Here is a 14,315-nt window from a genome sequence, read left to right on the forward strand (position 1 = left end):
ACAGCCACGCATGTCAATGTAACAAGGGTAGAGACATACAGCTGAGGAAGCACTAAACAAACAAACAGAAAGATGGGGAGGTAGTGGGAGGGATGCAGCCATCAGAGTGTAGGGACTCCCTTGGAACCTTACCCCAGTCCAGGCAAGAAAGGGTTAGAGGTGACTGCCTAGAACCCTCAGTCCAGGCAAGAAAAGGTTAGAAGAGGCGACTGCCTATCCTGACCAACAGACTATCTCTGAACCAAAGGCCTACACCGGACTGCACAGACTTACCACCTCCACCTGAGAACAGACTGATTTTAAGAGGGACTGCACAGCCCACTTGTACTACTGATAGAACTCAATGTGTTCTCAGTCGCCACCTGCTGGTAGAGAAGCATAAACTCATCTATCTGTGCCGGTCTGTAGGGTCGCTAAAGAAGTTAAAGCTATCCTGAAATCAAGTGATTAGCTATAGTTTTAAGGACCTTTTGAAACCAAAACCCTGTTTTGGGCATCTACAGAGACCCTGTTCATCAGTTGGCTAATTCCTGTTGGGCTAAAGGAAATCAGGGTCAACCCTGTCACTAGGTAGATAAGGGGATCACTTACGAGTGCCAGGACTTGGGTAATGATAGTATAGCAGGAGAGCAGCATCCCATTTGCCCCGTCCCTCCCACTCCTTGACCTCTTTCCAGGCCTGAAGCTCAAATGAGGCTCAGCACATGTAGAGTCTTTAAGCAAAGGCCCAAGCTAAAGTGCTGCTGTATTGCACACTCTCCAACAGAAGTCTGGACTATGGGGGTAGGGCCTTGCACTGCTGGTTGGGGGGAGAGAGAAATTGGGCACATGGCTAGACCTAAGCTCCAAGTAGCATCAGATCCCCTGAGCAATATAAATTTGCTAAGAATACACTCTTCTCCAAGATCAAAATCAGCTACAGCTCCCTTTTTATATATATATATATATATAAATCTCCACACATCTGGAGTTCAGCAGGGTGGAAGCATTAAGTTCATATGCATTTCTTTGAAAATAGCCTTCTGCTTGGAAGAAACATTATAAATAAGTTCTCATAAGATAGACATACACAGAATTCTCAGAATGTCTTTTAATTGTTCTCAATGAAATGTTACAAGCATACCCAGATATTGAAATTATGAAGTCTGTATGACAAAATTATACCATATTGTTTCACACAGAAAAGATAGCTGCCATACTAACAATGCTGTTGGGGGGAAAAGGCAGCAAACAATACAGGTGTGGTTTAACATTGTCTTTAATGAAATACTATAGAACAAAGGGTCCAAATCACCTGTGGAGTGAAATATTAAAGAACAGCTACCTCCCCTGCCTATCTGCACTAGAATTGAGGAGTTTAAAGCAGCATCATGGTATATAAGAGGGGAAAGAATAGCCATTTACTACTGACTTTCACCATCACTTCTATAGATTTTTAATACATGGACCTATGCTATTAACATACAGTGCTGGCAATTGTGTATATTTGGGGAAAAAAGGGATTTTTAAACCTTTTGAATAATTTAAAACTAAGCAATTTTTAAATAAATTTAGAACCGACAGCTAACTAGCCTTTCACCCTTCCTCAAACTAATTGTTTTGCTCATGCAAGGACCGATTGAAGTCTAAGATGGTCTAATACACAGCTAAATGCATTGCAATAGCACTGAATAGAAAATGAACAGTCAAGTTTTATTTTAAGATAAATTGCCTTGTTAAGAGTACTAACAATGGTGCAACTGGAAAAAGAAATGTGGTTGCTGCTGCACAATTCCCAATGAGCTGTCAGAAAAAAAAAAGATTTGGTAAAGTAAAAAGCATGGTCATCTATTGGCTGGTGTAACGGTGGAGATGTACTTCTACTGAAGGATTAGAATACAGAACTTGAATTATTGTCATGCTAAATCATGTTCTATTTGGCTGCTAGAGCCTCTTTTGCTTCCAAGGAAGTCATAGTAATGCAAAAGACCTGTCAACTTTTCTCAAGCTCATATTCGCCATGGCAGGGAATTAAAATGCCAAAACATGCACCCCTCCTCCACGGCAAATTACATTTGGCAAATCTTCAACACCATTCTTGCCAAGCAGAACACATTCTTTATGTCCCACTTCAAAGTAAAGGGGAAGAAAAATCAAAACGGTCTCAAATTGTCTGTAGAGAAATATGGAAAATAAGACCATTCATAAAAAATACCCCCAAGCACCACATAACTTCAGCTATAGCAACTAAAAGGCCCAATTCAAACCCATGATTTGGATGAAGAGGGCACCTTAAATAATGGACTCTACATAGCTTGTCTTATCCAAATAGGATCCCAATATTTTACAATATTTTATTCATTTAGAAAACAGTTACATGTATCTAAGCACCAGGAATGCTCTGAAGCTTCCAAAAGGTAGAGGGAAGAGGGAAATATTACTTTCCAGTGGCAGAGAACAGAAGCTTGCAAAACAGCAGCATCCACAGAATATACTTTCCTGTGCATATTATCCACTTCTGATTTGTAGTTTAGTTTCTCAATCAATACACTACACAAAATGCAGTGTATGAACTTGCAGCAAGACTTTTAAGAATTCATACAGGATATACAGAGAAATCTTAGTTTCCAGGTAGAGGATTTTCACCCCTCTCCTTATAAATTAGAAGTAATTATTAAAGTAATTAGCTTTTAAAGCAATAGAAGGTAAACTTACTACAATGGAAAATTTCAACCCTTAACAGATTTTAGGGAGCCCTGTCAATCCCACAAACTACTGTCAGGACATGAATACATTCTCATATTTATTACTTCAAAAGAGTTAAAACACTACTATTAAGTGCAGTAGTCTGCTCTGCCTCAGCTTTTTTTTCTGTCAAGTTGCCATCATGACCGCCATATTTTTTTTAAAAAACAATTTTGAAGACTAAAACCTCAAGTTGGTCACGTCAAGAAATCCAGATGCAAGGCTGCATTTTTTTTAAAACCAAAACTTATGGTAGTATTTCACCACTGAAAAATGCAAAGTCAAGCTTACGGAGGGGCAGAGTATATTTATCAGCGTGGCACTTATAGTTCAACATAAAATAAAAGGAACATCTGACTACTGCTTTGTGAAAGATGGTTAGGGCTATTAACAAACCCCTAGATGGAAGCTACAATGATATTAAAAAAAATTGCTTTTTTGCACTGAACAAAGTTTTTTTTAAGCTCATGTTCTAGACCTATAGAGGATGCCATTGTAGTATTCCTAACAGCTCATCAGATGAAATATCCTTAAGGCAATCCGCATTAATTGCATCAAATTCAAACTTTTTTTTCATTGAGTTTCACTTGCAAAATCCTACAAGAAGCTAGTCAGCAGGGTAAGCTAAATCTTTAAAAGCAGATGGAAAGTGCATCAGCGAGCTTAGAGAACCATCAGCCAACCTATAAACAGACTGCTTACAAGCAGTGGTTCTCAACCTTTGTTCTGGACACACCCGACAGTATCTGGCATGTGACACATACCATCATAATCCAGTTAACAAAAAGAATCTGAATGTTAAAATTTTATATTTCCCTTCACTTTCAATATTTTTCATAAAACTTACCGAGATTAAAATGTCTACATTTTAATTCCTTCTTAGTTTTAATCTGCATTTACTTCATCAGTGAGAAATCTGGGACTGATGTGCTGGACACAGGTTGATATGGAGTTGAATAGAAGACAAAGTCGCACTAAACTGGCAGGAAAAAAAAAGTGTGTGTGTTGGGGAGGGGGGTCCTTCAGGTCAAATCTTCCTCTTCTGCAGCCAGTCATGGCTGTGGTCACTGCCAGAGGAGGGAAGCAGACTCCACATTAGCAGACTTACAGTGGTAATCATTCTGAGATGGGAGGATGCAGAAGAAATACAGACCCATTATAGAGATTCAGTTTCTGACCCTTTGGTTATCTCTCCCCAGTCTGTACGTACATATGGTTATGAAAAGCATGGGCTCACTGTCAAATTGTTGGCGAGACACTGGTTGAGAACCACTAGCAAATTCTTTTGTGTACATCAAATGCAAAATTCTATTCTATTCTTGTCAATTTGCAACTCCAATTCAAGTTTAAGCAAAGTCAGCTTGTACACAGAGGAATTCCAGTTGTAATTCTTAGGTGTGACTGATTTTTATGTGTGTTCTCAGAAATAGAAAATTGATTTCCAAATGCAAACAAATGATTAGGAAAATGCACTGAACTATCTATCGTAAGAAAGAATTCCAGCTGGTACATATTACTTTAAATTGGTGGAAATTTGCTACTAGGACTCTCCAAAGGGGTAGCTCAAACCCAACTACATAGACAAAGGAAGCAATGAAAATGACCATTGTTAGCCTCTCAAGCCTAACTAAAATCATTGCAGTAATACACTCACCAGCTAATGGCATACCTAATGTTTCTCCAGAGTGTTTTTCAAAGAAAAAGAGGTTGTAGCCAATATTAAAAATCTGTTTCCAGTAAAGAAACAACAAATGAATATGATAAATGCAGAAATGTGTGTGCCTTAAAGGAAGCACTAAAATAACTGCTGCTCCACAGGACAGAACTAGACTTCAGGCTCCCAAGATCATTATAGCAATTGAACACGCACAATGACTAGAAACATACCCTCCATCAATGCAAACTTAAAAAAAAAAAAAAAAAAAAGCCAGTGCCATGCTATCAAGATGCCAGGAGAGAAACAATGCAACTGCTTTTCAAGATCCCAACAAGTGCATACATGAAACTGGTGGCACCTGCAGCTTACTTGGTGGGGTGGTGGGGGATAAAAGGCCCAAAAGTATGAAAAATATGCTGACCTCATCCATGGGCGAGTTACTTGTGCTCCTCCCTGCTGTAAACAAGCATCTAGCCACAAACCTTCAGACTTCAATTCCATCCAAGACACCTTCATAACTAACATTCGAAAGGCATCTAACAAAAACCAGATTGTTTACATACATTCTTATTCATGTCTCAAAGGACTGACCAAGGTATAAAAGATACCAGAAAAATGCTAAGGACGGACCTGGATATTTGGGGGCTTTGATAAATGAATTGCCATTGCTTCTAAACCAATAAAGGGAAAAAAACACAACAACAACAAAAAAAAACTTACATGTCAGATCTACAAATAAGGGACTTCTGACGGATTTAAAACACACAGAGAGAATAAAATCAATCCTAGAAAATGCTCCTAGGTGTTTGTATTATTCATGTGCGTCGATCTGTATTCAGAACTCAGGTTGACAACTTAAAGCTTTATTGGAGTTCTTTTAATATAAACAAGTACTGCAATTCAATCAATGTCCATCTCAGGCAGTTTCTTTTCTGCATCTGCAGCTGCTGTGTTGATGTTCTGCTCATTCTCTTGTGTTCCATGGGTACTGGCATCTCCATCTCCACCTACTGGTCCGTTCTGTTCAGCCTGCTGCTGCTCCTCTTTGGGGGGGTCAACCTTAGGCTTGGGTTTCGAGACTATGGGGCCACAAGTACTGGTCAGCTCCTGAAGCATAAGAAAAAAAAATCTTTAGTCTAATTTTCACTTAAATCTGAGTTGTCCTTCGAGAATGCACCTAATGAAGTTTGTAGAAACAAACGGGAACTATAACACAAAACCAAAAAGCCTGATTTTCAAAGTTAATTATTCCTTGTCCCCACCTCAAAATTTGTCTCACCTGTGGTTTCAATTAAGTACAATTCATATACTGTCAAGAGCTCATGAACAGTTTACAAAGTAAGTACTACAAAAGGAGAAATTAGGTTCTTACCTGCTAATTTTCTCTTTTAGACTCTGGTACAGTTCACTGATGGGTAATAGCTCATGACCAGCAGGTGGAGACAGACAAAACTTTGGCTGTAATTCTAATAGCTGTGCTTCCCTCTAGTCCAGGGGTGTCAAAGTCCCTCCTAGAGGGCGCAATCCAGTTGGGTTTTCAGAATTTCCCAAATGAATATGCATGAGATCTATTAGCATTCAATGAAAGCAGTGCATGCAAATAGATCTCATGCATATTCATTGGGGAAATCCTGAAACCTCGACTGGATTGTGGCTCTCGAGGAGGGACTTTGACATCTCTGCTCTAGTCTAAGTTTTGTCTCAGTCTCCACCTGCTGGTCATGGTGAGCTATTACCCATCAGTGAACTGTACCAGTCTGGAGAGATGCTAAAGAAAAAAGTGTATTGTTTTTAAAAAGGACAATGTCTTTAAATGATACAGATAAAAGTTAACTAGCTTGTTCAAATTAATTTGTTGGGTAGAAATTAAACATGGACAAATTGAGAGTAATTCTGAAATATAAATAGGACATTCCCTATACAAAAATTTTAAATGCCAAAATCGTAAAATCTATTCTAGTGGCAATTGGCAGCCAATGTAGTTCACACAAAGTGGTAAAACCCTATCATATTCAACCTTACCAAGAATATTCAGAGCCATGTTTTGCAGTAATTGTAGACGTGATAAAAGTACTCAGAACTTATATTCTTATTCACTGAGCTATTCAATTTCAACAGCAGAGTCACTGTACTTTTGCCATTCAGGTTGGGAACAGCTTTGGAAGGAAGCATTGTTTCTTTTTTGTTAAATTCTTTATTCATTTTAACAAACATCAAGTGTACAGTAAAAAACAAACAATTAGAAGTTTAGCATCACCTGAAATTCTACAATAATATACAAGAAAGTTAAATCACCCACCCCCCATCCAATTCATAAATAACCAAAATACACCACATGACTATATCATCTTATTTTGATCATATATATATTAGTGAAAAATCCAAATACCCATCCCCTACCCAAACCACAAGTAAATCATAATTGGGAAAAATGTAAATTATTCATTATAATAATTTAATAATGGCCCCCACACATCCTTAAACTTGTTATAATATCCTTTTTGCACTGCCAACGCTCTTTCCATTTTATATACTTGACAAACTGAATTCCACCAGAAACAATAGTTCAGTCTTTTATAATCCTTCCAATTATATGTTATTTGTTGGATGAGGAAGTATTGTTTCTAAATCTGTATATGCTTTATTCATACCTTAGTTTTGGCCTGGATATCTTTAGCTTTTACAACTGGGTCCACAGTTAGACTCTGCTTGCTTTGGAGGTTCATTTTATTGTTCATCCATTCCATGGCTTCATTTGCACTCTTCTCTACCTTAGTTATATCTACTGCCTCCAAATGATCATACTGCTCATCCTATAAAAGAACAGGATTTTATCAAACACAAGTCAGACAGAATGTTTCTTAACTTTTGTATTCAAATTAAGTTTATTAGATAGTTACACAAGATGCAGACAACTGCCTACGAGATGGCAAGGGTGAAACCAAATGGAGACATCAGAAAAACACATATGGAACAAAGTGTAAGAGCTGGCAGTTCATCATTTATCCTCTTTAATAAAATCTTAAGTGCGCATGTGCACTTAGGACGGCGTGTTCCCTGACAGCGTGTCCCCCAAGCTCTCCATGCTGAATTCCATTTTCAAACACAGAGGCAGGGAACATGCCGGCGACTCCCTCCTCCCGCCCTCACTCACCAACCGCTGCTCCTCTTCAAAGCAGCCTGCTGAGGTTTGTGGCCGGCTGTAGTGAACCTCACAGGCCGCTCTGCACCTCCAGCATGGGCGGCAGATGAGGCCTGGGAATCACTAGCGCCTCCCACTGAGTGGTGTGCACACAAAGGGGAGCCGGATATGCCGACTGCTTTGAAGCGCTCAGCTCATACTGAACGCGCCAAACCCCATGTACAACACTGCCGTACAAAAACGGCAGCCTCAGGACCACTTTATGCTCTGTATATTTCTTGTGTCTTTTTTTAAACTTCTCACAGCTCACCAACTGTCTCAAGTTAGAGCAGACCCCATATGGCTCTCTAAACTGTAGTCAGATATAGGTGGCACAGTGTAAAGTTGAGGCTCTCCTAAAATCAGAAAACCTGGGGAGGTGGGGGAAATGGAGTGGGGATTTGACACTTTTGAATGTGGCACCCCTGAGGTCAATAAGACCCCCCCCAAAAGGGTCCCCCAAGCTCTATCCGTACAGCAAATGGGACCAGAAAAATTCCCTAACCAGATCCAACAAGCCTAAAACATACCTCAGCACAGACTGCACTAGCTTATCACTCCACCTGCTGGAGACTGAGAAAAGACTGATTTTAATAAGGACTGCACAGTCAACATGTACTGTAGCCAAAGGTTAGTGTCTCAAGTCTCCACCTGCTGGCAGAGGAGTGTAAACCCATCTGTTTCTATGCCAGTCTGAAGGGATACAAAAGAAATTGGCATTTTTCCCTACTTGCCACGGACTACCTGATTAGTCACCAACTACACCTCACCTACCATCTGCTAGAGACTGAGAAAATACTAGCTAGTGACTTCACAGGATTCTTCAAGGATGTTTTCACTGGTTTAGTGATTCTCAGTCTCCATCTGCTGGCAGAAAACAGCAATACCATTCAATTGGAATAGTTTGGTGGGACAATAAGGTATCTATTAGTGGGGAAAATGTCTACTACATGCTGGTCATATTCTCCCCACAAAAAAAAGTTCACTGTAATTTCCTAACAAAAATGATGATGGCCGAAAGGAAAACAAATCCTTTTATTTTCAAACTAGAGGAGATGTGTTCTTTAAGGACATGCATAAATGTTCTTCAGATAAAATGTCATCTTACAAACATATTAATGAAAATTCTGGATATTTTTACAACGGAAACCCCCCCCCCCCAAAAAAAAAATAAAAACAAATTTTCATTTTTCACTCAGTCCTAAAATGAAATACCTTGTTTTGGAAGGCGTGAACCACCTTCATATACATCTGGATTTGCTTCCCAAGATCATCAAAGGTTTTTGGCCTTTCTTCAAACTCTTGATAGCGTATTTGAATAGGCTGACCCAGGCTCTAGGAAGAACAATTCACAAGGCTGCTGAATTTTCTAGAGACATGCAGAATTAAACATGGATTATCACCACCCTGAAGGGAGGATGCACCATCTCATTTTTGACTAAAAACACCTCAAGTGTGCTTTGTAAAGACCTATACTTAAAACCTGGCAGCAAACTTTTCTACTACAGCAGAGTAAGCTCAGTTACTTATCAGGAGGCAGTAGGCAGATATTCTCACATGTGGGTGACATCATCCACGGAGCCCGGTACTCGCGATATGTGGTAGCAGGCAGTCTGAAAGCTTGTGAATTCTTAAAGTGCCGGTGTACTTTTCACTGTCCGTACCGGGCTCCGTGGATGATGTCACCCACATGTGAGAATATCTGCCTACTGCCTCCTGATAAGTAACTGTGCTTTATCTTAGGCAGGCAACATATTCTCATGTGTGGGATTCCATAGCTGAATAAAATGAGATGGAGGGAGAGTTGCAACCACAACTGAGATAGTCACCTCTGCACACAAAACACCAAAATCCAAAAAAAGGGAGCAGAGCATGCCTGGTCTTCAAACCCATCCTTTTATTAATAATAAAATTTTTTCCTGTTGAAGCCGCTGGGCCTTAAGCGAATGCTTTTGAAGAGTGGAACGAATGCAGGAATCCAGTCTGAAGGGAAGTAGAGAGAGAGAGGGGGGGGAGGGGAGAGAGGAACAGACACTGAAGAGAAATGGGGGAGAAGAGAGTGGGGAGCAGACACTGCATGGAAATATGTAGGAGAGAGAAGGGAACATGCTGGAAAGAAAGTGGGGAGGTGAGAGAATGGAACAGACGCTGAAGGAAAATGGGTATGTGAGAGTGGAACAGATGCTGAAGGGAAGTGGGGAGGAGAGAGGGGAGCACATACTGGATGGCAGGAGGGGATAAAGAAAAAGGGCACATGCTGAATTGGGGAGACAGATACCAGATCTGAAGGGAGGAAAGGAGGAGAGAGATGCTAAAAACCACCTGGAGGAGGGACAGAAAGATGGAAGGGAAGAAGAAATATGCCAGACTATGGGGAGGAGTGGAGGGAAGAAGTTGGGTGCCAGATCAAGGGGGTGGGGGGGAAGAGATGGAAGCGAGAGGCAGACAGTTTCTGGTAGAGGCATACAAACAGAGCAGAGCAGATGGAAGAGGCACAGAGAAGGCAGACTGTGGATAGAAGGAATAGAATGATGAGGAAAACAGAAACCACACAAAGGTAGGAAAAAAAATTATATTTCTTTTCTTTAGGATAAAGTTGTGTTGATAAATATTTTTAAACAAAGCCCTGCCTGCTGAAGATCTCTTCCTCTAGTTTAGCAGCCAGAACTTTGATTTATAAAATGACAATTGTACAGCATATTGGTTTTTTTTTAATACTTTAATAAAATAAGTTCAGTATAAAATTATTTGAGGCTTGTGCAGATGCGATCAGATGGTTTGTGGGACAGGGCAGAGACGGGGACTGAGCTCACGGGTATGGGAGGGGTGACAAATATTTTCCGTGTCATTCTCTAGCAGACAGTCTAAAAGCTTGTGAATTCTTAAAGTGCTGGTGCACTTTTCACTGTCCACACCGGGCTCTGTGGACGACATCACCCACATGTGAGAATATGCTGCCCGTTTGTTCTAGGATAACAACACACAAACCTATTTTTAAATTCAGTTTGTAAAACCTAAATAAAATACCTCAATGATTATAACAAAATGTATGCTGTGACAAACAGCTGAACAGGCAGGCACATTTTCTGCTGTAGTTCACTGACCCAAGCGCCTAACTAAGAACATGGTGGGCTCGATGCTGGTTCATCACTAGCTGGCAAATACATCAATCATAGCTGAGATTTCTTAGAATTTCTTGTTAACAGCTGTCTGTACAAAGTCTATATTTACCTAACTTCTTACACCCTCTTTCACCCAGTGTTAAGGTTTCTGATTTGTATTATACAATCATACAATCAGTAGAATTGCAATAACTGTTTCACCTTTAGCTCACTTAGTTTATCTATGTAAACTTGCTTTGGCTGGTCTTCTCCATCTTCATACAACCAGTTCTCTGTGTCTTCTAGTTTTAAAGTAAAACTGTTGCGATCCTAAAGGACAAAGATATTTGTGAAAAAAAAAAAAGGAATTCCTAGATCTGTTTCTCATTATACACAAGATCCTTATCAACCAAAGTCATCCAATAAGATAATTACAGTTTATTTTTTTAACATAAAAACTTTTACATTTTTTATGTAACCTTATGACAGGAAAATATTACTAAATTTTATCCTTTTTTCTAACAATTTGAGCTTTATTTATTTATTTAATTCACATTGTAAGAACATTTAATAATAATTTCAAGTGTTTTTTCATAATTGAATGTATTACATGTATTTCACTTGATGTAAGAATTTAAAAAAAGAATAAAAAATATAAAAAAAAACAAAACAACAATTTGAGCTTGTGTTTTGAGTGTTGAGTGAACTATACTCACATCTTCACTAACAAATTTCTCAAAGATGCCACAAAGTTTGTCTCTCATCTCATACACATACTCTTCCACCGCATTCTTGGCATCATTTCTTTCTTTCTCCAGCTTGTCCTGCATGATCATTTTACCCTGTGAAGAAGAGTTAGAGTCAAATTTTTTGTTTCTCTCTCTCAGCTCCATATTAATAAGTGATCTGGAAATAGGAATAAAAAAGTGAGGAGACAAATCTGCAGATGGACAAAAACTATTCAAAGATGTTAAATCACATGCAGGCTATAAAAATGTAAAATGACCTTATAAAGACTGGGCATCCAAATAGCAGATACATTTTTTTTTTGTAAATCTTTGTTCATTTTGACATCTTACATCAAGTGTAACATTAATTAACACTGAAATTTAATACATCACTTGAATTCTTATCATATTGAACAATAAAACAAAGTTTTATCCCCTCCCTCCCACCCTTACAATAACTTATATAATCAAGTATATTTTATGAAAATTCTATTCTATTGATCTAAACATGTAATAAAATTCAGAACCCCCCCAACCCATCTCCTTATAGCAGATAAAATTTAATGTAGGCAGACTAGATGGGCCATTTGGCCTTTATCTGCTGTCATGTTTCTGATGCACTTTTGGAAGAATAACCCAAGTTACAGCTACATGATGCTACGTTCCACATTAGGAGTCACCACCCAAGGAAAAGATATCGATGTCATCATGCACAAGAAATTCATATCTTCTGCCTTTGGTGACTCATGTTAGGAATTATGGGGAAAATAATGGGAAAAAAAACCCCAAAGGTTATAATGCTTCTGTATTACTCCATGATGTGACCTCACCTTAAGTATTGTATCTTCAAAAAAAACAAGTCTATCGCAGCAGTATTGGCCACCAGCAAAACCGCCTTGAGAGTAAGGTCCTTCAACAAGCAGGAACCCAGGGGCTCAAAAGGAGGGTGCACTAACATGGACAGAACCAGATTTGAGATCCCAGGCCAGAACCCGAGGCCGAAGCAATTTAGCCACCTTCAAAAAGCAAACCAAGTCCGGAATATAAGTTAAACGCTTACCCTGCAGCAAACCATGAAATGCAGACAAAGCTGAAGCTGAACCCGGAGAGAAGACCAGTCTAGGCCCCTATCCAGGCCATCCTGCAAGAACTCCAAGATGTGAGGCAAAGAGGCGCAAAAGGAAACCACTCCACGCGCAGCACACCACTCTTCAAAAATATGCCAAACCCGCACATAAGCCCGAGAAGTGGAAAACCTCCAGGACCCCAAGAGAGTGGAGATCACGATCTGAATAACCTTTCTTACCCAGGCGTTCCCTCTCAAGAGCCAAGCCGTAAGACAAAAGGGACCCGAATCAAACACTGGAATGGAGTTCTGAGTCAGAAGGTCGGGCGAGAGGGGTAACGGAAGAGGTTCTGCCATGAGAAGATGAACCAGATTTGCATACCATGGGCACCTGGGCCAGTCCTGAGCCACTAGGATCACACGGCCAGGATCAAGCAATGTAAAGAACTCTGTCCACCATCGGCCATGGAGGAAACAAGTACAGGAGCCCCGCCATTGGCCAAGGCTGTACCAGAGCATCCAGCACCTACACCTGAACATCCCTGTGCTGACCGAAGAACCGGGGCGCTTTGGCATTGACACTCGTGGCCATAGGATCCATGAATGGGGAAGACTGAGGGACCGAGACACCACTCTCCGGGATCTAGCACGTGACAACTGAGGAAGTCCACCTGGACATTCTCCACTCCTGCTATGTGGGAATCCAAGATGTCCAGATGATGCGTCTCTGCCCAGACCATGAGCAGCGCAACCTCCTGCGACACCAGATGACTCCTGGTTCCCCCTGCCGATTGACGTAGGCCTCTGCCGAGGCATTGTCTGAGAGAATCCAAACAGACTTGCTCATCAACAACGTCTAGAATGCTAGCAATGCCAGTCGGATGGCTCTGGTCTCCAGAACATTAATCCTCGCAGATAACTCTGGGAAACCATCCCTTGTCATTCTTTAGTGTTTATCTCAACTTCAGTCGTTCTACACCAGCATTCTTCAATGCAAGGCTTGAGGGTCAGTGGCTATGCCCATTCATACTATGATTCTTCCCTCTCTCCATAAAGAATGGCATGGGGATGTTTCCTGTGGTTAACCCTGGGGACAGGGACGGTGACGTGTCACTCTTTAGATTGTGCAGTACATAATATTGGAGAATACTTTATTACTCAGTGACATTTGAAAGATATAGAAAATTACCCTTGAAGCCCAAATAAGCTTTGGGATCCTTCATTCACCTTGAATGTCAAAATTCAGTTATGTAGTTAAGTTGAGGTATCACTGCTTTAACCAATATTACCACAGTTATACCTCGATGTTTACCAATTCTATCCTAGATGCACACCTACCTAGTTGACTCCAAGATCTGCACAATCTGCCTAAGATATTTGAACTTATTGGTCTCCAATATATGCAAGTCTCTCATACATATTCATTATTCTGAAAAGTCCAAATGATGGTGTTTTCAGAAACTCTTTACCTAGAAACACAACTGTATTAAAAATGTTTTTTACAAATTTGAGTTCAAGAGCCAGAAGTACTACTTTACCTCATTTTCAATAAATAAATTAAGCGTATCCCTGCCTAGCTGCCATGGAGGATAGCTCTCAATAGGCAGGTCCACTGTATTTGTCTTTACTTTTGCCTTCTTGGCCTGAGGAGGTTGATCCATTTTCTTGTCTTTTGTCCCAGCCTGAGATGTCTATTAAAAACAAAAATAAAAAGCTTGACTTCCGTGTTGGTGCCTTGTACTTACACAACCCATACAACATTCAATGTACCCCCTCCTTCCCCCCCACACAATTTCATGTCTTACCAAGATTTTCATTAAGATATGGAAGCACCTCAACATCGCCATTAAGAGATAGT

At 40.1% G+C, this 14,315-nt stretch overlaps 1 protein-coding gene across 1 annotated transcript in view; it reads right to left on the bottom strand.

Annotated features, from left to right (window-relative positions):
- Positions 1 to 1,075: 1,075 nt before the first annotated feature.
- HSPA4 (heat shock protein family A (Hsp70) member 4) overlaps positions 1,076 to 14,315 on the bottom strand; it is a 47,293-nt gene continuing 34,053 nt past the window's right edge. The window contains exons 14-19 of the mRNA XM_033927083.1: positions 13,996 to 14,148; positions 11,380 to 11,505; positions 10,886 to 10,993; positions 8,778 to 8,897; positions 7,033 to 7,194; positions 1,076 to 5,488 (exon numbers count right to left, since the gene is read on the bottom strand). Of these exons, the coding sequence (XP_033782974.1) occupies positions 5,282 to 5,488; positions 7,033 to 7,194; positions 8,778 to 8,897; positions 10,886 to 10,993; positions 11,380 to 11,505; positions 13,996 to 14,148 (876 nt within the window). The 3' untranslated portion in view covers positions 1,076 to 5,281. The remainder of the gene's footprint in view (positions 5,489 to 7,032; positions 7,195 to 8,777; positions 8,898 to 10,885; positions 10,994 to 11,379; positions 11,506 to 13,995; positions 14,149 to 14,315) is intronic.

This window comes from Geotrypetes seraphini, chromosome 18, assembly GCF_902459505.1.
Source record: "Geotrypetes seraphini chromosome 18, aGeoSer1.1, whole genome shotgun sequence".
NCBI lineage: Eukaryota > Metazoa > Chordata > Amphibia > Gymnophiona > Dermophiidae > Geotrypetes > Geotrypetes seraphini.